Below are 24,819 nucleotides of genomic sequence, written 5' to 3'. Positions count from 1 at the left end.
CCAATCCATTTGAAAATAAATGTGACAATTCAAGTCAGCTTTTTGTACCTTTTCCCCTTGATATTGGAAGAACATCAAAGATCCAGTCCTCTTAAAGGGAGAAGGGTTTGATAACCAGTCTGATTCTTTGTTTATAAACTATGCTTTAATTGAACCTCATTCACAATATCATGTTAAAACAATTCGTTTGCATCTTATGCCCCTTATATCTAATTGAAGGAAGAATTCTCAGAAGTTGAAGGAATTTCAAATATTATTTCTTAAGGTTGAGGAGGTTGGAGCATGTGTATATCCCTTGCTAGACCAAGAGCCCACAAGTCTGTCCCAACCCAGTGCTTCTGTGCTAAGACTCTCAGAAGCACAGTGTCTTATTATTTAGTGACATTAGAATTCCAGCCCTCAATCTTTGACCTGTTTTACAGTCTAACATCCTGATAAAAGCCTCACTTATCTTATATTACTTCTATTAATATTTCTGGTGAACTTTCTGATAAACTTATATGTTGTTTATTTTGCTTGGTTGCTATTACTCTGCTTCAGAATTTTGCCTGACACCCATCTTATTAACAAAGAATACATGTAAATGGGTTTTTTACTAAACAGAAATTATTTATAAATATTCATTTAAATAATGTGTATATTGGGGACTTCCCTGATGGTCCAGTGGTAAAGAATCTGCCTTCCAATGCAGGGGATGCGGGTTCGATCCCTGGTCAGGGAACTAAGATCCCACATGCCGCAGGGCAATTAAGCGCACGTCACAACTACTGAGCTCGTGCGCCTCAACTAGAGAACCCGCGTGCTGCAAACTACAGAGCCCACGCACTCTGGAACCTGAGCGCCACAACTACAGAGCCCACGTACCCTGGAGCCTGCGCTCCACAACTAGAGAAGAGAAAACCTGCAGACCACAACTAGAGAGAAGCCCGCGCACTGCAAGGAAAGCTCCCGCATGCCTCAACGAAGATCCCGTGTGTCGCAACTAAGACCCGATGCAACCAAAAAAAAAAAGTAGTACTAAATAATGGGTATCCCACCTTGTTCCAGGAAGGATTTAACATGGCTTATTAATAACTGAATAGATTGATTAATTAAACATATAGTACCCTTTCTGTAGCATTGATGATTAAGGTCTAAGATCCAATTCTAGGTTTGCCAAACATGAATCCTCACATGATCCTATTAAGAAAGGAGCCACTGCTTTCCTAAAATCTCTCCTTTGCTTTTGCGATTTCAAAACTCCCTCATTAATGTATCATGTGGAATAAATCAGAAACCAATGTTATAGCCATATACTACTTTGTTTTTGTTTATAGAAAAGCAAAAACTAAAATTGTGTGAGTGGAAACTTTACCTAGCCAAATAATCAGTAAGAAAAAGTTTTATTTGTGTTTTTTGTAATAGCCACTTGAAAGTCATTTTACTAGGTTCTTTTTCTTGCCATTTATACCAGTTTAAGTAGTAAATCCCACGGTAAAATTCTGGCTTTGGCTGATTTTTAGCTATATCAGTTAATCTAAACATATGCTTCTATTTTTAAGAGGCTTGGATTTAGGATCTTTTTTTTTTTAAGGTGGAAAAGTAAACTCTTAAATGAAAAAGTCCTAAACCAAACTATTTGTAACTGGTACCATTGTAGCCAAGGAACTCATTCATTGCCTTTCCTTCATGATGTTTGTTTCTTAAGAAACCTTTTTGTAAAAATAATTTTTTTATAATAACTTTTTTAAAATTTTATTTTTTTATACAGCAGGTTCTTATTAGTTATCCATTTTATACATATTAGTGTATATATGTCAATCCCAATCTCCCAATTCATCACACCACCACCACCCCCTGAAGAAACCTTTTTTAAAAAATTTAATGCACAATTCTAACTTTAAAAAACAGATCAGCTGAAACTACTATAGTTTAAGTAAGTGAGCAACTGAGGTCTAAGTACTGCCCACTCAGCCTTCTTTCTCTTCCATCCCTCATCAACCTCTGAGATGCTTCCAAGGAACCATTAAGGCATCCCAGAGCACCTTTCCTAAGGAATTTTTTTCCTAGTGTCCATTAACCTCTTTTCTGGAGAGTGTCAGAGGCTAGGAGAACCTGAAAAATCAAATAATTACATTTTGGTACTTGCTAACTGCTCAGTGAAGATTTGGTGGAAGTAGTTTAACCTTTAAAAAAATGTTTTTAATGTAAGTGGGCTTACACCGTTCTCTTTTTCCTATGCCAGATTGTGATGGAGCATAGTGTAGATAATCTAGATCTAGCTGCATGTAGCTTTTATTCTAAGGGTGCTAGGGCATCCCTAAGGTAACAAGCACTAATAATGTCATTTCTCCCTCTCCTGCTTTTTGGTATCTCTCTACACTCCTGACTCTTATATAGGAGAAAGAACTTTGAGTCTAGTAAAGCCTACAAGGCAACATGGGGAGACGGTGGAGACAACTCTCCTAGCAATGTAGTATCTAAGCAGCCAGGCCGAGTGACAAATGGTCAGCCTCAGCAAGCAACCACAGGAGCAGCCAGCGGCGGATACATTAAACGGTATGCCAGCTCTTCCCAATATTTTTATTCTTTTCCTAAATGAATGGCTCTCTCTGGAGACTGGGTGTAGCTATGCATGAACCCCAACTTATTAATTAGAAATAGCATTTATTCCTTTTTTATTTTTGGATTTTTTTTGGTTTTTTTTTTTTTTTTTTTTTTTTTTTTTTTTGGCCGCACGGCATGTGGGGGTGTGCGGGATCTTAGTTCCCCGACCAGGGATCGAACCCGTGCCTCCTGCAGTGGAAGCGGGGAGTCTTAACCACTGGACCACCAGCGAAGTCCCTTATTCCATTTTAAAATTTGCCTTCTGACAAAATGGTGACTGGGATTGTTGACATTCAAGGATGGATTAACTTTTCTTTGTAAAGTACTTTCCAGATTATTCAAGTAATCATGTTTTACTTCTGTAAATAGGAAGATGTGTTTTAAAATGTATCATCTAGAGTAGGAGTCAACCAAATCCCTATAAGGATATCTGTAAAGGGTCAGATAGTAAATATTTCAGACTTTACAGGCCATACAGTCTCAGTCACAACTACTCAACTGCTCAACTCTGTTGTAGGGTAAAAGCAGCCATAAACTATATATAAACAAACGAGCATGGCTGTGTTCAAATAAAACCTTATTCATAAATTCAGAAGGCAGGCCAGATTTGGCTTTGGGCCAGGATTTTGCAACCCTTATTTTAGAGCAGCAGTTCTTTAGACCTAAGCGTGCATCAGAATCACCTGGGAGGTTTATTAAAACACAGATCGCTGGGGTCCCTTCCAGTCTCTGATTCAGGAGATCTGGAGTGGAGTGTGAGAATTAGCATATTTTCATGTCTAACAAGTTCCCAGGTTATGCTGGGAATTACACTTTGAAAAACCACTATCCTAAAGTTATTTCTTAATCTTAAATGGCTTTAAGCTGTTGTGCTCTCTTGGATTAGTCTTTCCATTTTTACTATAGAATGTTTCCCAAGAATGGTAACCGGCATCTGTTGGGTCTAACACTTGCTGAGGTCATTTTGGTTACTTATTTTTATAAAAACTAAATCCAGACTCACTCCATTTCTAATTCACCCAAAAGTACTGAATTAACTATCTTTTTGTGATAGTATAACAAATGATGCCAGGGAAGACGAAATGGAAGACAACCTGACTCAAGTGGGCAGTATCCTAGGAAATCTAAAAAACATGGCCCTGGACATAGGCAATGAGATTGAGGCTCAAAATCGACAGATAGAACGGATCACAGAAAAGGTAAGAGCTTTTTAGTGCCACAGGAAAATGAGACATCCAGTACAGTGTTTAGTAATAGACATCTGTGCTAGATGCTCTGGGGGAGAGCAATAGGGATAAGATCCTGTCCTCACAGGCCTTGCAGTTTTGATGAGTTCTAACACACTGAAAAACAGTAGTCAAGTCCTCCTATCTCTTACTCAATTGGTTCATTTTGAAACCAAGACCTTGGGACCAAGTGGTTTTATTTAAAATTTCACACATGAAGCTCACAGTCTCCTCTAACCTTTCTGTGAGCTGTCGGGGTTTTTTTTGTTCTTTTGTTTTTCCCCTGAAAGAGCAAGTTAGCTTTTGGAATTTTATTTTGTTAACTAATAACAAATTAGTAAGTTCCCGAATCCTCATCTCATGAGTCAGTAGATAAAAATCAGTTCTGCAGAATGGTTCTCGTGGGGTGGACACACAAAAACAAGAGTAACAAAAAAGTGCAGTTGCTATTTTTTACTTCATATGATATAAAATATACTGAAATTAAATTGTGTTCTGTGTTTGGTTGTGTCACATCTAAAAGCTGTTCTTATTTATTGTTACTTCATTAAAATCTCAGTATACTTTAATGGTTGGGGTAAGTTTTTCAGCTTGGCTTTCTGTTGAATCACTTATGATGGATTTCATTAAGGCAAACAATGGTTCATAAGATGTTTTCAATGCTGTTATGTGGGTTTAGGCTACATATTACCCATCATTTTAATTTACATATTGATGTGGATGGTGATACATCTGTTCCACAGATCTTGGGGTAGGTTATTTCAGTCTGTGGGTGAGATCTAGGGTAGCTCCAGATGAGATTCTATGATTCAGTTCAGGGGACTCCCACAAGGTCCAGATCTATAGCAGAGAAGAGCATTATATTTTCATTGCATCTACATGCCATTGATTATAAGATGCATCCTAGTTTCAGACATGTTAAACTATGAAAAAAAATGTTACAGAACTCATGAAATACTGGCAAGTTCTCCTGTTATATCTTTGTCATGTTTATACACCCAGGTTTTTCCAAATGAATCTGATATTCTGTCACTTCTTGCCCAAAATGAGTTTTGTAATGTGGCTTCGACTATTTCCTGAATTTTCTCAATGTGTCAGTTACTCTAAGTACATGAAATTTAACATTTATTAGAGCAGCTTACCTTGTGAAGTAATGCTGGTATATTTTTCTTTTTTCCAGGCTGACACCAACAAAGATCGTATTGACAATGCCAATGCCAGAGCAAAGAAACTCATTGACAGCTAAAGCTACTGCTGTACTTCTTTATCATTTATTCACTTCCCTAGCTCCTCCTTCAAAGTCATTACCTTTCCAGAGTTTGAAATTTTGGTTCCACACTCTTCTAATCGGGAGATGATGTGGAAGAAGATCTAGGAGTAACAGCCCCCCTATTCTTTTATTTTCTCTTTTTCCCTTGAGGGTAGACTGCTGCTTAGTTTCCCTTCTAGTATTTTCTTTCTCAGTCCATACTCTTAGGTTGGTTTTCATACATCATATATAGTGTTATTTTTCATTCTCTCCGTTTACTTAGCAAGTTTTTCTGCTTTCAAACTTTGGAAGCATTGCCAAAGACAGCCATGTAAAAGGCTGGGGGCAGTAGGGGCAGGCACAAGGAGGAGAGGCAAGAGATAAGAGGTTGTTACCTCAGTAAAACCTGCAGACCCTAAAGCCAAAAGTTGCATAACCACAGTGAAGATCTAGTTGGGTTTAATTTCTGTTTAAGTTGCAGTTTTTGCCAATTTAGGCCAATGCTTGGTTTTGGAGCCTGTATACACAATATTTTTGTTATACATCACAACTTTGCAACCTCTGCTTCAAAAAAGAATAGAATGAGTTTTCTTAAAGTGAGCTTAATTTCTGAACTCTTGGTGGTTCATCTATGTACATAGATTCTTTGATCCCATTTCATATTGCACCATATAGGAACACCCGGTATAAATGAATGGCTTTTTATTTTCTTATTATTAATAGTATCATGGTCCCATTACAGGCCTATTAACCTCATAAATTTGTCATTAGTCTTTGAAGAAAAAATATGTAAATATGTATATATAATATGAGAATTTCTCTCTACAGCAGGGCTTAAAATTTTTTGGAAAAGTTTGACAAAGTATATCACGTGAATTCAGATTTACCTCAATGCCAAGAATTATGTTTAGATAGGAAAAAAGAAACTTGTTTTGATCTCAGGTAGAAAAATAGATTGCTCTGAGTTTTATGTAGCTTTAAACTTTTTTAAAAACTAGAATTTATTCTGTTTAAAAATGATTTAGAAAATTATGTCTTTGGTTTACTTATTGATGATTGCACTATGATTCTCTTAGCTTTTTGTATTCAACTTCCAGAATCACATTTGCTTAGATCCTGAACAGTGTTATAAGAATCTGATTGGTATTTGTCACCTTTATTTAAACACTAGCTTCTGCACACTTCAAAGCTATTAATGTCGATTGGTTTGACCAATAACCACTGTTTGATCCTTACAATTAAATTTTGTAACTAACTAGTGGAACTGTTTTTTCAAATAAGTGATGTGCTTCTGTGAGTACTTTTTGGGGGGTGGAAAGCAATAATTTTGTCAGCTCTTATTTGACAAACTGAATCGAGCAAAGATGCATAAATCAAAAGGCACTCCAACAAAGAGCTGACTTTATTAGCACCTTTCCCATTTTTATTGGAAATATAGGACTTTTCCCCGCTATGATTTGTCATGAGGTTCATTTTAATCATTACTAGTCTTTTATTCATTTGAGGTTAAATACACTAGCGACTGAAAGTGTTTATGAGTGAAAACTGCAACCCACTTACTGGAGGAGATAGAGTTAACATGGGAACTTTCAAAGGCTGAAAAGGAAAATATTTATAGTGAGATTTAATTAGGCCCTCAGTAATAGAAATGCCACACGCCAAAAAGGAGTAGTTTGGCAGGTGGTAGTAAATGTGTAAAATAAGAAGGTATAAAACACTGGGGGCTGTTCTATACTTAAATGTCCTTCCTAAAAGCGTTAAAAAAAATTTTTTTTTACACTATTATGGCTAAAGGAAATAGTTCTGAAGATACCAGTATGCTGTTCCAACAGTATAATTGGTTAGAAGTGAGCTAAGGCACACAGTGTGTCCAGTGTGTCTGGATTTACACTCTAGCTCTGCCACTTGCTGGCTGAATGACTATAAAACCATTTCTGTGCCCCAGTTTCCTTGTGCGTAAAGTGGGATTAATGATTCCTACCTCATAGAGTTGCTGCGAAGACTTAATGTGGTAATGCAGGTAAAGCACGTAGAGCAGTGCCCAACAAATGTAAGAGCTTATTAAACGATAGCTGCTATTCTCTCTAGAGTGGAGCTCTTTTTGGGTCAAGGATCTCTTCGTGAATTTGATGAAAGACAACACAGCCTATCTCTCCAGAGAAATAGACACACAAACACACACACGTGAATCACGCATAAATGGGTCTTGAAAGCCCATCCATGGATCCCAGGTTACATACTTTTTCAAAGCTTCTGCTACTGAGAAAAGAGGAATGAGGACCTAGAACTTAGGCTCATGATACACTAGAAATAGAAGCTGTTGACTTAAAAGTCTTCTCCTGTGACACTGTCTGGAAACTTGTTTCTGTTACTTTTGAAAGGTAGTAACTGAGGTGGTTAGCACAAGCTCTGGAGTCTGACCATCTGTGTTCAAGTTTTGGTTCAATCATTTACTAGTTTTGTGACCTTGAGCATAAAACTGACCTATAATTAAGGAGTTAAACAGTATCCTCCACTGAACTTAATTTTTTTTTAACAATAAGCTCCCTCTTCAGGTTTCCGGTCTTATAATGACAGTGATCTTTATCCCCTATAGTTGTCCCTGTTTTTTTCTTCTTTCACAGTTTTAATTCACCCTTTGTTTACCACATTTCAACTCTAGATCTTTTCATGTCATGTATGGATTAGGAATCTCCCCTTAACTTAAACTTCTACTTCCCAGACATCCTATACTCAATTGCTCTTAGAATTAGTTTCTTTAAATGCTATTCTTTAGGTTACTCTCTTACTAAAATCCTAAGTTATCCCAGTTACATTCCTAAGCATAGTTATAGTTCTCAGATTGATATTCAGGTTCCTTATTCTCTACTCATTTGTTTTTCATCCTAATGTAGTGTTTGCTCCAAGCCTTCCATTTCTGTACAACTTGCTAAATTCTATTTTAATGTTTTACAGGTGAAATAAATAGCACCATTTATTGAGTGCTTACTCTGTCATAGGCACTATTCTAAATGCTTTTCTGTATCTTTTCACCAAATCCTCATAACATACATGAGAGGTAGGAGGTGTTCCCCATATTATGGATGAGAGTAAGTTGCTCAAATAAAGCTAGTAAATGATGGACTTTGGATTCAAATCAGGATCTTTCTGACTCCAAGGCCTATGTTCTTACTCAGTATACTACACTGACTTCTAACCAAGCTCTAAAAGAAGGTAGGTGATTTACAGCTGGTGGCCACTAAAATCTCAGTCTCCAGACCTCAAGTCAACCTACTTTATTAGCTCATATTTAAGTCTAAATACTTGTGTACTATATCTTTGGGCATATTACTTTACTTAATCCCTGCCCTCAAGTAGCTCAGTCTAGCAAGAGGCAGATGAATATAGAATGTGAGAAATGCTGCCGTAACAGATGGAGCAGTTAATTCGGCTTAGACGTCTCAGGAAGGGGCTTAGACATAGAAAAGGAGCATGTTGGTAAGAGGGCATTCCTGACTGAGCAAACAATGTAAAGACAGTTAAAGGAGAGAGACATTGCACTGTGGGTTTAAGGAGCAGAATAACCTGCTAAGACTGGGCAAGTGAATGAGAGTGAAGAGAGGGTATCTGGAAATAAGGCTGGGTCCAAGTTGTGAAAGTTAACCATCATAAGGGGATTCTCATAAGGGTAGGGATTTTTAAAACTCCCATTAATAATTAAATGTCTTGGGACATTTAAGTTATTTAATTTATAAGTTCTGATTTATTAGATAAGTACTGATAAAATAGAGAAATGTTCAGTAGATCAATAAGATTAAGCATTAAAGTTTATAAAAAACAAAACTCAATTGGTAATGTAAACTGGCACCCCCATCCCTCCCCAGTTGAGAAACAGAGAATAACATAGGAAAAAGAGAACCCCTAGACCAGATTTAAGGTCAGAGAGACTTTCCTCATATAAACACTAGGCTCTTGTGATCTCTTGACTTAATGGTTAAACTAGGTTTGCAAAATGAGAACTAACAATACATGGTAAATAACAGCCCCTTGGCTAAGACAAAACATCAGAAAACGCAGAGTTGTAGCTTTCTAAATTTTCATGCCAGTAACAGTCTGAAATAATCTACTTTTATAGCTTCAGTTTGTCTTAATAAGCACGGTTTCCAGTACCACAAAAATATTTATCAGTCACATGAAGGCATTTCAGTACTCTTGCAACCTGAACAAGAACATAAAACATTTCTTCCTTATCAGTTTACTTTCAAACAAAGGGCCATTTACAGGTTAAAGTTCCCCTGTCTTACTTTAAAGGATTAACCTTTCTTCCAGCCATAGTCATTAAATCTTTATTTAGTATATTCTCTCATTCAGAGAATAAATTTGATAAACATAAGTTGTTGTAAAATACCCTAACAGTAGTTTTTTGATAGGTAATTTGATTATTAGAGTTGTAAATACAAAAAGATGACCAGAAATAAGAGACTGTTTCTAACAAAGCTTCAGGAAAATCTTGATTATTAAAACCCTTGTATCTTACAAGTTTTGCATACAGTTTTAGCTCTTCAGAGCCCTCTATCAATAAGGCACCTGCAATAGTAAAAAAAAAAATTGCTACTGCAGCCTTGGGAACACCTCTCAGTGTTGTGTTGTTGCTTCTCTCACAAAGTACACTTTTAATCAAGAGTCATACCTTTATGTACATCCTAAATTCCAAGTATAAACATTGCAATTGAACTAATGGACTGGAGTAAAATCATAAATCCTTAGATTAACCATAGCAGCCTCTCATGAGGCTCTCATGAATTATTTGAATTTCATAAAAATATGAAGTGTTAACACAGGGTGGAATGGCAACTGATTTTCTGAAAGCTCGCACATTGAGACACATGAAATTTCAAGCTGTTGTGTGGAGCTATTCTGGTACCAGGCAGCATCCCCTCACTGTATACATAGCAACTAGCTACTGGGTTTCTCAAAGCCAAACAAATGATGGTTTTGAAGATCAACATTGTCCTTTGCCCTATCCATGACTCAAAATGGAGAACTCTTCCTGTGTTTGATTCCCTTTAGCTTATTTGAGATGAGCCCTGGAAAGGAAAAAGATCATTGAGTGAAATATAACCTCCTGGAATATCACCTCCTCACTGCAGATATCCTTGACAACAACAGGAGCCTTTCATTCAGCCGGATTGCAACAGGTTCCAAGTCAGTGTCCTGTATGGTTCACATGCTCCTGGAGAACATCATGCAAACTTCTTCTTGGTGGCTGTGAACCTCTCCATGTACTGAAAATCATCAAAGAATACATGTGTTATTTTGCCCTGAGCAAATAACTAACTTATTGGTTATTTAGGATTTTATGATTTTTTTTCCTTTAGGTTTTTATGGCCCTTCATTTCCTACAAAATCTACCTATTCTAGATGCAAATTTAAAGCACATGGTTTTGTGGGGTGTTTTTTTTTTTCTTTATATCTTAATAGGACACCTATCAAAAGAAAAAGATGCTTTACAATAAGCTGTCTAGAGAAAAATCTCATCTTGGCACAACACCATTTGGCTGATTCTCAGAACCCACCTCCAAAATGGAGAAGAAATCCTTATTGACATAAACGGATTATACATACGTCCTGTACCTAGAAACGCTCGTGTGAGTTACTTCACCTTTCTCTTCTCTGGAGCAGTGACTAGAAATTCAGAAGTACACTAATACATACCTTATCGTAGCCTTCCAGTTCTCGAAGTTTCTTTATTTCAAAAAGGTTGCCTTCTACAGCAAGCAGACAGATCTGGGAATCACTGAGGATGCTCTGTGGAAGCATACTGAGCTCAAGACAATTCTCCTCCAAACGAAGAACTTTAAGGCGAGGACAGCAAGATATCTTCACTGAGATCTGAGCTATCTATTGAACAAGTTAAAAAAGGGATAATGGGAAAAAGTATAAGCACTGTAATGATTATTTTTTACTAAATTAAAAATCTTTACTTGACTATTTGTCCTAGTTCTTTCTTCTACCACCTCCATTTTCTCACTACCCACTCATTCCAGAAGCCTCTTGTGTTATCCAGCTTCTGTTACTACTCCACTTTTGTGGGGGAAAAAAAACAAATCTTTTTTGAAGGTCACCAGTGGCTTTTTGGAAACATTTTTCTGATAATAAAAGCACTGTTCATTATAGAAAATTTGAGAATCATACGAGTTTAGAGAAAAGAGTTACCTGAAATCCATCACTGTAAACATTTTGGTACATTTACTGCCAATCTTTTATGTGTACATAGATGCCAGCCACTTTACTGCCAAAGTCAAGGATTCGTTGCCCTCATTGCCTGTTGCATTTGACTGTGCTATCTATCCCTTCCTTGAAACTCCCACTTCTTGTACCTAAGTGCTGTGTTTTTCTTCCTATCTTTTGAATTATTCCTGATTTTTGGCTTCCCTTCTTGTTCGTATGGACATTTTTCAAGCAGCAGTCCCTAATACTTAATATTCAATCTTTCTAAACTTTCTCCTAGAAAGCTCATTCATTCTTAAAGCTATCACTTCTGTTAAGCTATCTATCTACATTCATTTCTGCTCACCTCTATTCCACTCCTATGTCTCTGATTTTTAGTAAAACACATTGGATGTTTCACCATCATAACCCACTCAGCATGCCCATTCCCAATAGCACCACTCTTCTTTTAGGCTCTTGAGCTCAATACCAAGCAGTTATCTTTGATTCATTCAGCTCTTCTGCCCTTTAAATGCTCCAAGCCACCTAGTTATATTTACTATGCCTGGTATCATCTCAGACCATCACCTGGGACCTTGTTAAAACTGCAAATTCTCAGACCCTACCCCAGACCTACAAAATCAGAAACAATGAGTGTGGAGCCCAGTGATCTCTTACCCAGCTCTCCGGGTTATTCTGATGCACACTAAAACCTGAGAACCATTGATTTAAGGCAGCATAGATGAACGTGGAGCAAGTGCTCAATTTGCTTAACAAGTTTTTTCCAATATTTTTCCCCAAATATTCAGAATTTTTTTCCAAAAAGCTCAAGTACGTACAAGAATATCCACTTTAAGGAAAAGATAAAGCCAATCTCGTCCAAGACTGACTGAATTTCATCATAACGTAAGGTCAGGACAATCTAGAACAGTTTTGTCCAATAAAACTTATTGCAACTAGTGGAATGTTCAATATCTGTGCTGTCCGATATGGTAGCCACTAGCCACACATGGCTGTATTGAGCCATACTTGAAATATGGCTAGTGCAACCGAGGAACTGAATTTTTAAGTCTAATTTAAATGAATTTTAATGGCCATGTGGCTAGTGGCTACTGTAATGGACTCTGCAGATCTAGAAGCATAGGCACTAGAAAAACTAAAGACTACCCAGTCTCACTACGATCAGTGTTTCATCATTTGTGCCTTATGTCTAGACCAAAGATTGTTTCTCCAGTCAGATACATGTTAACCAAAGAGTTTCTGAAGTTATGGAAATAAATTTCAAATACTGCAATTAAAGCTGTCCAACAAACTCCAAAAATCCTATCACTGATGGTTTTTCCGCAAAAGCAGGACACACACTTGACAAAGATGTCAGCAAAAGGACAACTGAATGAACTCTGATGTCCAACTCTGAGAACATGAGTTTAAGCCTCTTTTCCACTCTATCTTCTTGACATAGCTCCTTGCTAGATGATTAGAGGTATATTTGAGGATGATCTGAAGAACTCAAGGTTTGTGAGACAGAGGTTTAACTTTTGAAATTACCTCACCCCATTACCCATACTACCCTCCAAAAAACACCTACACAACAAACACACCCAGTGTCTCAACTAACTTCATGGCACTATGGGCTTTGAAATTAGTCCAGCCCATAGAATATACCTTTCTTCTAGCCTCTGATACCCCTCTCCATGATTACAGTTTAGAGAACAACTGTTTATTCAGGAGACCGTAAACCCACATACATGCTGTAGAAATAAACGCTTAAGCTCTAGACCTGGTTCTGGTTGAGGTTGAGTTCGATGACCTGCAGCTCCCGCACTGTGTCAGGTATACTCCGAATTTGGTTCTTGGAGAGATCCACTACATCCAGGTGCCGTAGGTTACAAAGTTGGGGTGGTAGTGCTCTCAGCTGGTTCCCAGAGAGGCTCAGGGTCTTAAGGGCAGATAGTTGCCCAAAAGTAGATGGCAGCTCTCTCAACTGATTGTTGTTTAGGCTTAGTGTCTCTAGTTTTTTCAGATTGCATAACTCATCAGGAAGGACAGCTGGCGAAGAAAAATTTAAAAACCTGAATCCAATACAGCTGAAAAACACCTTTGATGGAGTTTATTAAAACTATATGGCAGTCTGTTATGCCTCTTGTTAATATACATAGGCATTTCACAGGTTGTGCCATTTTTAAATATTGCATTTTTACCAACATAGTCTTCAGAAGGTGAGGGTGCCATCAAAATTCAGGAAAGCATTATGTGTATAATAGGCTCCTTTTGTGAAGGGGCCACTGCACAATCCCACAGCAATTTTGTGGGATTTGGAAGGCCCTCTCCTTCCCATCCCATCCGCCCTTCCAAATTAGCAGCAAAATTAGCTCTGTTTACATTACACCCCAAAGATGGTCCCTTTCAAGTCCAAATTAACCTCCTACCAATCATTACACCAGGAGAGGAGGCTTATAGATGTAATTACAAGAGATAGAAAGCTTCAAGGACTCTGACATTCTTCTGCATCTTGAGCTCCTGAACAGTTTCATAACAACAAAAATCAGCTTGTAAGAAAAAAACCTTTTTTTTTGAAGATTCTGATACATTTATTTGAAAACCAGTTTAATAACATTATAATCATACTCCACACTCTATTCCAAGAGAAAAACCACCCTTCTTAACAGCTGATAACTAGCAAAATTCCCAGGCGCAAAAGCCATACTCAGTTTGTTGTTGTTCAAGGACAGGCTCTTCAGCAGAGTGAACTTCCCTATAATCATAGGCGGTAGACTCTCGATCTTGTTGTTGGACAAGTCGATGGTCCTGAGATTGCTTGTCAGCTTCTGCAACTCTGAGGGGAACTGAAGAAAGGGGCTCTCAGCGCGGAGAATCCCTTACCTATTAACTTCACCGCCCGCCGTCCCTCTCCCTTTCAATTCCCTTGGTCGGATCCCTCCCAGTCTCACCTCGGTCAGCCCACGGTCCTTAAGCTGAAAGACACCAGTTTTCTGCGCGGTTTCCACATGAGCGCGGATGGCACTGTTTCCCATCCTAGCGCCAAGGCTCAGGTCTCTGCGGGAAGGAGGAGAGCTGTCACCACTCGGTCCGGCACCCAGCCACCCCGTCGGCCTCCCGGCTAAGTCTCAAGCTCCAGCTGTCACCTCCTGCCGATCCCTGGATCTTGGGGGCCAGCTCAAGAGTGGCAAGGAAGAAAGGGAAGAACACCAGGCCCCGCCGCTTTTGCAGCTGTTCCAAGGCTAGACGCCGCTAGGAGCCTACAGAGGATCAGGGATCCCCGAACTCGCCTCCTACCCCTCAGCTCACAGCCGGCTCCGCAGGGGAAGACCCGGGACCCGCGCTCTCCTGGGATGCGCTCCCCAGGCTTCCGCCGGGGCGGAAACGGCCTGTGACGTCATCAAGCCGCGCGGTGCGTTCGGCTCACTCTCCGCGCCACCCGGAAAGGTGGCTCCCAGCCATGGCTGCGGCGAACCCTTGGGACCCGGCATCCGAGCCAAACGCTGCGGGGCTACTGCTGGACCATTTCGTAGCTTCGGGGTTGGTTACTCAGGTGCGTGGGGGGCGATGGCGTCATTAAGGGGGTGCTCACGGTGGCGACAGAAGATGGCCGTGAGATGGTGGTGCTGGCTGCGGGAGTGGGTCGGAGGGTGCTGGCTGGGGGCTGTTCTAGAGTCGGGGCCGGTGGAGCTCTTTGTAGGCAGCAGAAGTGACTGGTCCGCGGTGGGTTCTGCAAAAGCGGGGCTCTAAGGAGATGGTGTTTCAAGTGTCTGGCAGGCGAGTTATCCCAGGTCAGTTCTTGGGCGGTAATAAAGACTAGTGTTACCCGCCTTTTTTCATCCAGTGATACCGCCTCTAGATTGTAATCGGTGGCGGGGTTGGGAAATAACGGGTAGGTAGTTAAAACATACGTTCTCAAAGAACGCTCGTTTGTGTGAAATATTGAAGCATTATGGGAGGCGCCGGGTACAGGAGAGCGCCAAGGGAAGCACGCATCTTTAAAGGCCGGGGGGGAACAAAAAAGCATTGGTGAAGACCCGAGAGACCTTGGAACATGTTTGGAGGAAGGGATTAATTTTGAGAAGGAGAGAAGAGGGAGATTAGCCCAAGGAGTGGTAGTTTTAGGTTCGGCGGGAAGAGCATGTTCATAGGCCAAAGGGAACAAGCCAACAGAGGGAGAAATTGAAGATGTGAGGGAATGGTGGAATAGAAATGGCAGATGTGACAAGGGAATGGGAAAAGTGGGGTTGAGAGAAGGGAAAGAAATTTTGAGATAATGAGGAAGTTGAGGAATTTCACTAAAAAGGCAACTGAGAAAAATAGAAAAGGTAAAACCATCTACAGAGATTAGCACTAGGCACATGATGAAAGATTTATGAAAAATAGACAACTTTTTATACCTAGAAGAGTCATTAGAGAATTCTACTACCTACTTACAGTAATTTTAAGATGCAGAAACTAAGACCTGAGAAGGCCAAGAAACGTGTCCAGGGCCACTCAACTAGTTAGATCCCAGAGCTCTCCCTTTTCTGACACATTATATCATCTCTAAAATGAACTGTGATAGATGATAGATACTGTAACACTATCTTGAAGGAGTTTAAACGTCTGTTGAAGGACTTTTCTAGATTACTTGAAGACCTAGTAGCCAGACCTTATGGATTTTGGGGGAAACGAGGGGTAGGAATGAATGCGTTGGAAAATAGGCAAAACATAACCACAGCACTCCCCAGTTCTCACCTTCCTCACTTCTCTCCTGTGTTTTCTTGCTACCAGATTGCCTAGTGCTCTCACCTGTATTGTCCAGTTCTGTAACAAAGTAATTTGGTAAATTCATACTATAAGACATTTGGGACTGAGAATTGGGCTGGGGGTTGTCTTTGGGAGGATCTTCGTAGTGTCCTTCAAGTAACACTAATTAGAGAGATACCTGTTTTGCCAATCCATAGCTCCTTAAGACCTTCTTATAGGGACTTCCCTGGTGGTGCAGTGATTAAGAATCTGCCTGCCAATGCAGGGGACACGGGTTCGATCCCTGGTCTGGGAAGATCCCACATGCCACGGAGCAACTAAGCCCATGCGCCACAACTACTGAGCCCAGGTGCCACAACTACTTGAAGCCCATGCGCCTAGAGCCCGTGCTCTGCAACAAGAGAAGCCAGAGAAATGAGAAGCCCGCACACCCCAACGAAGAGTAGCCCCTGCTCGCCACAACTAGAGAAAGCCCGCGCACAGCAACAAAGACCCAACGCAGCCATAAATAAATAAATAAGTAAATAAATGTTTTTTAAAAAGACCTTCTTATAATCTTACTGCACAGCTAGGCCCAGTGAGGAAACTTTGAAGATTTGTAGCATAATTTTACTTTAAGCAAACTTTGCGTATAAAAAACCTATTTTTATTACAAGGATTTATCATTGATTCTTTCAAAATGATGTATTATATGATCCCTTTAAACAGTCCATCCCTTTAGTGCACATCCTCCCATGTGAATTAAAAATTGAGTGATGCTTAAAATTGTGATGTGATATGATACAACTCTTATAGAAAATATAGTTTGTTTCAGCTTTGTTCTTTTTTTTTTAATATTTATTTATTTAGGCTCCCCTGGGTCTTAGTTGCAGCGCACGGGATCTTTAGTTGAGGCATGCAAACTCTTAGTTGTGGCATGCATGTGGGATCTAGTTCCCTGACCAGGGATCAAACTCAGGCCCCCTGCATTGGGAGCACGAAGTCTTACCCACTGGACCACCAGGGAAGTCCCAGTTACTGAGCATTTATAATGTTTAGTTCTTTCTGTCTGGAATACCTTTTCCTTCCCATCCATCATGAGCTTGTTAAGGGCAGAGAGCTTGTTTCATTCATCCTTGAATCTTCTATTGCCTAACTCAATAAATGTTATAGAATTGATTATCATCAGTCAGCAAACGTTTGCTATGAAGGGCCAGAGAATAAGTATTTGAGGCTTTTAGGTCCATAGGGTTGCAACTAGGCTGTTGTAGTATGAAAACAACATGAGATAATAAGTAAATGAATGAGCAAAGTTGAATTTCAATAAAACTTTATTTCTGGACCCTGAAATTTGAATTTCATATAATTTTCATGTGTCACAGAATGTTTTTCTTTTGATTTTTTTTCTCCAACAATTAAGAAATATAAAAACCATTCTTAGCCCTTAAGCTATACAAAAACAGGCAATGGGTGCATTTAGTTCATAGGCTGTAGCTTCCCAATCCCTGGCCTATATGATATCTGAAGTTCTTTCCTGTGCTAACATTCTAGAAAAGAAAAAGAGGATAGAAAAAATTATGGATGAAGCCAAGGGATGAACAAGATAATATTCTTATTCTGAGATAACCTGCAGTTTAAGAAAGCAGTATAATATAGAATGAAAGGATAAAAAGGAGGTGGGGGGTAGGCTTTTTCAAGGAATAATTATGCCTGGACAAAACATTCCTTTATCTAAGAGAGGGAGAATGCGGAAAGAGACAGTATGAATGACTTGTAACCAATAGAGGTCATTTAATGAATCAGGTAAATGATTCCATAGCCCAGGAAGTGTTTAATTTTAGCCCCAGGAAGGTCTGAGAGACTAGGTCATTTGTGTAGAAGTGATTCTCCAACAATTTCAACTTTAGAATTCTTTGGTAAGCTATCAGCAATGCCAGTCTATTGTGCATGATGCCTTAAGAAATAGTACAAAGTGATTTTCTTCTTTGTTTTTCTTATTTTTAAAATATTAATATTTGGGCAAAAGATTTGTGATGGTTGAGGTTTTAAAAAACAGGAAATATACATTGCACTGTCCTACTCTGTATTTCATTTTTCAGGGGCAGCGTTGGACATGGTATATCCTCATATTTTAGACACGTGGGCATGCTATTCCAACACACACAAAAACTCTGACATATTGCTGCTTTCTCTGTTCACTTACCAATAGGAGATGTTAAATATATCTAAGAAATCAACTTCTTGCTTTGTGAACTTCTCCAGACTACAGCAGATCACAGATATTCAAGCTGAAATCTACCAGGTAAATTATGCTGGAGTTTTTACTTTCTACCTCTAGTATGGAAAAAAATCTTAACTGGCTCCAACAGTAATCCTCTTGCACGCAGAACAGTGTCTAGCACATAGTCGTATAGGCTTTTCTTTGCAGTAGTTACTAGTAGTAATGGTCATAGTAGTAGTTAGGAGTAGTAGCAGTAGCAGCAACAGGGCTTGAACACCAAAATGAAAAGATTCAGTAAATCCCTGGGCTCTCATAACAAATCATCCTCTTGGTCCCCTTAAATATTCCTAACTTAAAGACTGTCCATTTTTATCAAAGCCTTTACTTCAGGCTACTTTCTGCATGAGCTAAGTGTTTTTTTGTTTCTAATGTAGAAAAACCTGGAAATTGAACTCCTGAGACTAGAAAAAGATGCAGCAGATGTTGTCCATCCTTCCTTTTTGGGTAAGTGGTTTAGTTAAATGAGTAATCATTGGAATTTCAACTTTTTCGTGGATTACTTTAAATAAGCACTAGGCTATAAAATTATGATAATTTTTCCAGGTATTGCCCCAAAGCTAACAAAGTCAGTAGAGCTTAAAAGACAAAAGCTGAAGAACTTTCCAGATGAAAGGATCCTAAAGGGACATGACAGCTAAAGCACAGTGTAGTCATGGATTGAATATTTGATTAGAAAAAAATTTTTTTGATATAAATGACATTATTGAGATATTTGGTGATGTTTAAATATAGGCTGTATTAAATATTGGTAGTATTGTACTAATGTTAAATTATCTGAATTTGATACTTGTAGTATAGTTATATAAGAGAATGTTCCTATTTTGGGAAATACATGCTGAAGTTTTAGGAGTAAAAGGTCATGACATCTGCAACTTACTCTCAAATTGGTTAGCAAAAATATATGTATGGGCGTGTAGAGAAGAAGGGGAAAAAAAGAAAACGTAGCCAAATGTTAGTTGGTGAGTCTAGGTGAAATGTATATGGGAGTTCAATCAATGAGCTATTCTTGAAACTTTTAAGTCTGAAATTTTTTCTAAATAAAAATTTAAAAGAGGCAATTGACAGCCATTAACTGAATTCTGGGGAAAATATTGAAATAAAAGTAGCTTATAAGACAAATGTTTGTTTTTTAATGCTCATATAGAATATTAGAGACAGACACTTTATGTGAAGAATATGGCTCTGGCTATAAAAACTGAACTAGGAGAATTGGGAAACACAAAGAATTTAGCACTAGATTGGGTTGTCAGTAGGAAAAGTAAGAGAAAATAGTTGAAAATGAAACTGGTATTGGTATTAAAGACAGCAAAGGGGAGATATTTAGGAGAGAAATGGTGGGATTAATTTTTGACCATTGATAGTATTAGTGACTTCAAAACTTGTCCTGTTGCTAACTATAATTACTGTTTCTGGTTTGTGTAGCTCAGAAGTGTCATACTCTTCAAAGCATGAATAATCATTTGGAAGCAGTGCTAAAAGAAAAGCGGTCCCTCAGGCAAAGACTGTTGAAACCCATGTGCCAAGAAAACTTGCCTATTGAAGCTGTTTATCACAGGTTAGACTAAAAAGTAGACGTTAACAGTCACACATGTTCCCTGAGGGTAGTTTTTGTTTAGACTAGTAGTTATTTCATAGCATAATTCATTAAACAGTATATGAGTCATCGTATCTATTAACATTGTTATTAATGCTGATACATTAAACCAGAAAGAAAATCCTTTACTTTTAAAGAATTATAGCAATGGTGAAGAGAAAGGCATTCCTTTTGCCCGTTGTGTCTTAGGAATTATAAATAATGACTTTAATGAAAGAAATTAGATCCATAACATATAGTAAGGTGGATAAAAATCATTTTTATTATGTATAGACAGCTTTCTGTGATGTAAATTTATTGTTGCATTAATGTTGCCTCTATATAAACATTCTGTTGGGGGAGTTGAAGCAGGGACAGATGAAAACAATGTCAACTAAAAGGAGAAAAATAACAGTTCTGATCTCTCCTCTTCTGTTTATATGCCTCAAAGCCTTGGGCAAATGATTTAAGTTTTTGCCTTAGTTTCCCAATCCGTAGAATGGGGATGCTTTCTATTGCTCTCTTTCTCATAGGAGTATGGCAAGTATCAAATTGAAGGTGTAGGTTATTATTAATAATAAATAACAATAACATTAAAAAGCAGTCATCTGGGGATCTGATTGCTAACTTTCTCCACCAGTGCCTCACTAACTGACCCTGAGCAAATCAATATTTCCTCTAAGTGTCAGATCTTTTATCTTGCAGTAAAATAATAAATATACAAATCCCATTCTTGTGGACATACTCAGTATCTATTCAGTGTAGTTAAATATCATTAATGTGTATATTATACATTATATATATCAGAAGAACTGAGTAATAATTTTAAGGCATTTTGCAAATACAAAGATTCAAAGTAGTTTCATGTGTAGGCTATTTCAGTGAAGTACATTTATCCTTATTGTCTTCACCCTTCACCAAGAATGAGTAGATTGAAATGGAATGAGGTTTTATCTAGAGAAATTTTTTTTTTTTAAAGTTCTTCACTCTTTTTTTAAAATTTATTTATTTTTTAAAATTTTTTAAAATTTTATTTTTGGCTGCCTTGGGTCTTCATTGCTGCGCACAGGCTTTCTCAAGTTGCAGTGAGCAGGGGCTACTCTTCGTTGTGGTGTGTGGGCTTCTCATTGCGGTGGCTTCTCTTGTTGCAGAGCACGGGCTCTAGGCGCTCAGGCTTCAGTAGTTGTGCCACGCAGGCTCAGTAGTTTGTGGCCCACGGGCTTAGTTGCTCTGTGGCACGTGGGATCTTCCCGGACCAGGGATCGAACCCGTGTCCCCTGCACTGGCAGGCGGATTCTTAACCACTGCGCCGAAGTCCCAATTTTTTACTTATATGAGAAAATTATTAACATTGATGTTCGTCTAACATTAGATTGGGTTACAGATATGATTATTGTTGTCTCTTTCTGTTTTTGTGTTTGGATGAAAAGTTAATTCCTGTTTAAAGTGAAAGAGAAGGACCTTTTTTGTCACTGATATTTCCATGAATGCAGAAAGGTTATTAACGGCTCATTGGGTGGATTGTAATTCTCTTAATTTCATATTAAAAGTCCTAATTAAAGGGAAAAAAGAGAACACAAAATACCTGAACTAAAAAAAAAAAAGAGTTGACTTTTTTTCTCCCTCCTTCAGATACATGGTGCATTTGCTGGAGTTGGCGGTAACTTTCATTGAGAGATTAGAAGATCATCTTGAAATAATTAGAAATATCCCTCATTTAGATGAAAATCTAAAGAAAATGGTGAGTATTACCAATAATATTTAAGTACCTTAACTCCTTTCACATTGCTTTTAGCTATCTTTAGTTCTTTTATACTAGAATCTCAAATGTGTGATCTCCTTGTTTAACTTTTTTTGTTGGCTAATATTATGAGCAAATTACTTTTTTTTAATCAAGATGCCTTTTCTTTATTTAGAAGTCATTTTACATTGTTTTATTCCAATATTTAATAAATATGTGTTATCTTCATTGTACAAGGGACTATTCTATAGGTATCATGAGAGATAAACAGATATGACCAATCCCTGCCCTCAAATTCTCAAGGTTTGGTGAGAGAAAGTATAAGATACTCTCTACTTTATAGTATTGTATTTGCACAATGAGTGCAGCAGAGAATTATAAAGAAGATGCTATCTTTTAAGCACAGAGAAGGGGGTGATTACTTTCACTTTAGGGAGATTCGGAATAGGATAGGAAGTAAGAATACTTGAATAAAGTTTTAAATAGGAGTTAGTAGCAAGCTCCATCTTGAAGAATCAGTGAAAACTGGATGTGCATCAGAAAGAGTAGTTCAGCCAAAAGCAGCGATGTGAGGAAAGCCATGAAAATTAGAGAGCACAGGTAGTGCTCAGTTGTCAACTTTTGGTGTCATAATTATTTATGATATAGTAATGTTGTATTAATGACACATGATTTCTCTCCTGTTTACCCCTTCTTTCAAATGTTATAGAGCACAGCTTTAGCAGAGATGGATATTTTGGTGGCTGAGACAGCAGAACTGGCAGAGAATATACTCAAGTGGCGAGAACAACAGAAGGAGATTTCCTCTTGTATCCCCAGAATATTAGCTGAAGAAAATTTTCTTCATAAATGTGATGTTACAGTGCCTCCTTAACCTTTTACTTCTAAAGTTAATGTTCAAACTATTAATGCAAAGTAATTATCAACTTTTTATTTTTGTTTAATTATATGTAGTCATGTGAAGTCCATTTCTAGTCAATTATAACATGGGTATTTATAGACTTTGCCACTAGCAATACTGAAAGAGCCCTCTTTATATTGAAATACCAAGATTCCAAGTTCATTAAGACAAAACTGAATTTTCCTTTGTTTTCATGTATTTTCATTCCACTTTTCAATAAAACTCAAATATAACTATGATAATTAATGTGAATACATTAACTATATCTTAGGCAGCAGACTTTATTATGTTGTTTTTTAAAAAATGCTGTTTCTGAGTTAGAAGAGTCTTGAATCTGAAAGTATGTTGCTTATTCCTGTGAGATTGTCACTAAGTATGCAAAAAAGAGCAAAATAGCAGACCTGACCGCTATCCTTTGAAAGGCTTGCTTGTAAGGTTGGTCCTTGGCTGGCATCTGGGAACTTAGATTTCTAGGGTTCCCTCCACTCTCACTGATAAGAGTTGCTCGCTGTGACTAAGGCGTTTGTAGAGTGTGGTTTGTGCTGAACACCAGCTTTCTTCCTGGGAGTCTAGAATTTTGGTATGTGCTAGGCAGAAGGTACCTATGTGACTAGCCTGCAATAATAACCCTGGCACTGCATCTTTAATGAGCTTTTGTGGTAGACAACATTTCACACATGTCACAACTCAGTTGCTGGGGGAATTAAGCACATCCTGTGGGACTCCACTGGCAGGGACTCTGGAAGATTGTGCCTGGTTTCCCCCGGACTTTGCCCCATACACCTTTCCTTTTGCTCTTTTGCTTTGTATGCTTTTGCTATAGTAAATCATAGCCATGAGTACAGTCATATGCTGAGTCCTATGACTCCTCCAAGCATATCATCAAACCCAGGAGGTGGGGAGGGGGGTCTTGGGGACCCGACACACTAAGCAATTCCAGAGGGTGTTCACTGGCAGCCTTAGAAATAGGCAAAGAAGAAAAGTAGAGCAAAGCAAAGAAAAAGGCACATTATTATAAAACTTATAGAAGTTTTACCTTACAAATTGCTCAGATATTTTACCTGAGATTATTGTGCATGTAAAAGGGAGTGGTATACTAACAGTAAGTCTCCGGATGCTTTCATTTATATCAGTAGTACAACTACCCTTGGCTTATTTTCAGACTTGGGGTTCTCTTTTGCTTTTTTTTTTTAAATTTTTTAAATTTTATTTTATTTATTTATTTTTTTTATTTTTGGCTGCGTCAAGTCTTAGTTGTGGCATGCGGGATCTTCGTTGCAGCGCCCAGGCTCTTTGTTACGGCCCGCGGGCTTCTCTCTAGTTGTGGTGTGCGGGTTTTCTCTCTAGTTGTGGCGCGCGGGCTCCAGAGCACGTGGGCTGTGGAGTTTGCGGCACACGGGCTCTCTAGTTGAGGCACGAGGGCTCAGTAGTTGTGGCGCGCAGGCTCAGTTGCCCTGCGCCATGTGGGATCCTAGTTCCCCAACCAGGGATCAAACCTGCGTCCCCTGCACTGGAAGGTGGATTCTTTACCACTGGACCACCAGGGAAGTCCCCTCTTCTGCTTTAAATGGATGCTTCAATATTTTTATACTGTCCTATTCTCTGTATCACTGGAGTTCACTCATCCTTGTATTCATCACACTCTTAAAGGCAAGAAGACCTCAACATAGTGGATGAGTTAAGTAGTTGTTCATAAGGAAACAGGATCATTACCCAAAACTACCCTGCTAAAAAAAACATGTCTTGAAGCCTATTTTGCTGACCTTTGCAAATGGGATATAGAAGAGTGGTCATAATTTCTTGAACATTGCCTAGACTCTTTAAGCAAAACTTTTAGTTGTATTTCATTAGAAATCTGTTCAAGCCCAGCCTTGGTTTCAAACATCTTACTAAGCTTCTTCATGTATTGTCATACGTATATATATATATGAGTATATGTATGTATATATATACATATATATGTGTGTGTGTGTATATATATATATATATATATATATATATATTACATCACATATGTCACAATTATTGATATACCTGGTTGTTTTGGGTTTTATATTTGCTTTTTTGACTTTTATGTCTTTTTCAAAATAAAAAAATAAACCTGTGACTTTTAACTAAAATTTTGTGGCTCTTGTCTGAATCCTATATGATTAAAAGGACAGATTCTTTATTTAACATACACAGTTAAAGTGTAAGCATACAGGTTATCTGATTCACAAAAGCTTGAGGTAAGTTGAGACTGAGGTCTACAAAGAGAAAAGCTAATTTAGTCTGTGCTAGAGTCAATAAGTGTGCATCAGGTTTTTTTTTTCCTCAGCTTCTAGATATGTGGATAATAAAAA

The 24,819-nt window shown here is 38.3% G+C and overlaps 3 protein-coding genes across 8 annotated transcripts in view; 2 read left to right on the top strand and 1 right to left on the bottom strand.

Annotated features, from left to right (window-relative positions):
- SNAP23 (synaptosome associated protein 23) overlaps window positions 1–6,434 on the top strand; it is a 35,300-nt gene extending 28,866 nt beyond the window's left edge. Inside the window, exons 6-8 of one of the 3 annotated variants that reach the window (XM_036841848.1) lie at window positions 2,380–2,538; window positions 3,641–3,785; window positions 4,993–6,434. In XM_036841848.1, coding sequence (XP_036697743.1) covers window positions 2,380–2,538; window positions 3,641–3,785; window positions 4,993–5,058 — 370 coding nt within the window. In that variant the 3' untranslated portion in view covers window positions 5,059–6,434. Of the gene's footprint in view, window positions 1–2,377; window positions 2,539–3,640; window positions 3,786–4,992 lie in introns of all 3 variants that reach the window. The other 2 variants (XM_036841847.1, XM_036841846.1) reach the window with 2 other exon arrangements.
- Window positions 6,363–14,644, bottom strand: LRRC57 (leucine rich repeat containing 57). Of its 3 annotated transcripts, none has more exons than XM_036841844.1 (6): window positions 14,548–14,634; window positions 14,202–14,307; window positions 13,958–14,096; window positions 13,031–13,299; window positions 10,756–10,941; window positions 6,363–10,325 (listed from the first exon to the last, which is right to left on the bottom strand). In XM_036841844.1, exons 2-6 carry the CDS (start codon window positions 14,283–14,285, stop codon window positions 10,284–10,286), a joined length of 720 nt encoding a protein of 239 aa, XP_036697739.1. In that variant the 5' UTR covers window positions 14,286–14,307; window positions 14,548–14,634; the 3' UTR covers window positions 6,363–10,283. The 3 variants fall into 3 exon arrangements, with proteins under 3 accessions (XP_036697739.1, XP_036697740.1, XP_036697738.1); XM_036841845.1 differs by having other exon boundaries at window positions 8,771–10,325; window positions 14,541–14,644; XM_036841843.1 differs by having other exon boundaries at window positions 8,771–10,325; window positions 14,397–14,635.
- On the top strand, window positions 14,628–23,895 carry HAUS2 (HAUS augmin like complex subunit 2). Of its 2 annotated transcripts, none has more exons than XM_036841849.1 (6): window positions 14,628–14,803; window positions 18,191–18,283; window positions 18,637–18,706; window positions 19,685–19,817; window positions 21,468–21,576; window positions 22,286–23,895. In XM_036841849.1, the coding sequence occupies exons 1-6, from the start codon at window positions 14,711–14,713 to the stop codon at window positions 22,448–22,450; spliced, it is 663 nt and encodes a 220-aa protein (XP_036697744.1). In that variant the 5' UTR covers window positions 14,628–14,710; the 3' UTR covers window positions 22,451–23,895. The 2 variants fall into 2 exon arrangements, with proteins under 2 accessions (XP_036697744.1, XP_036697745.1); XM_036841850.1 differs by lacking the exon at window positions 14,628–14,803 and adding an exon at window positions 14,925–15,041.
- Window positions 23,896–24,819: the final 924 nt, after the last annotated feature.

The sequence above is a fragment of the Balaenoptera musculus genome, chromosome 2 (assembly GCF_009873245.2).
Source record: "Balaenoptera musculus isolate JJ_BM4_2016_0621 chromosome 2, mBalMus1.pri.v3, whole genome shotgun sequence".
NCBI lineage: Eukaryota > Metazoa > Chordata > Mammalia > Artiodactyla > Balaenopteridae > Balaenoptera > Balaenoptera musculus.
The sequence above is the reverse complement of the archived record's forward strand: the minus strand, read 5'-3'. Positions and strand labels throughout refer to the sequence as shown.

Coding starts and splice junctions, on each gene's coding strand:
- LRRC57 (XM_036841845.1), bottom strand. CDS start 14,285: ATGGGAAACAGTGCCATCCGCGCTCATGTGGAAACCGCGCAGAAAACT. Junction 13,300..13,957: donor CTTGAACAACAACAAACTGA/GTATGGCTTTTG, acceptor TTTCTTCGCCAG/CTGTCCTTCCTGATGAGTTA. Junction 10,942..13,030: donor TCAACCTCAACCAGAACCAG/GTCTAGAGCTTA, acceptor CTTGTTCAATAG/ATAGCTCAGATCTCAGTGAA.
- HAUS2 (XM_036841849.1), top strand. CDS start 14,711: ATGGCTGCGGCGAACCCTTGGGACCCGGCATCCGAGCCAAACGCTGCG. Junction 14,804..18,190: donor CTTCGGGGTTGGTTACTCAG/GTGCGTGGGGGG, acceptor ACTTACCAATAG/GAGATGTTAAATATATCTAA. Junction 19,818..21,467: donor ATTGAAGCTGTTTATCACAG/GTTAGACTAAAA, acceptor TCCCTCCTTCAG/ATACATGGTGCATTTGCTGG.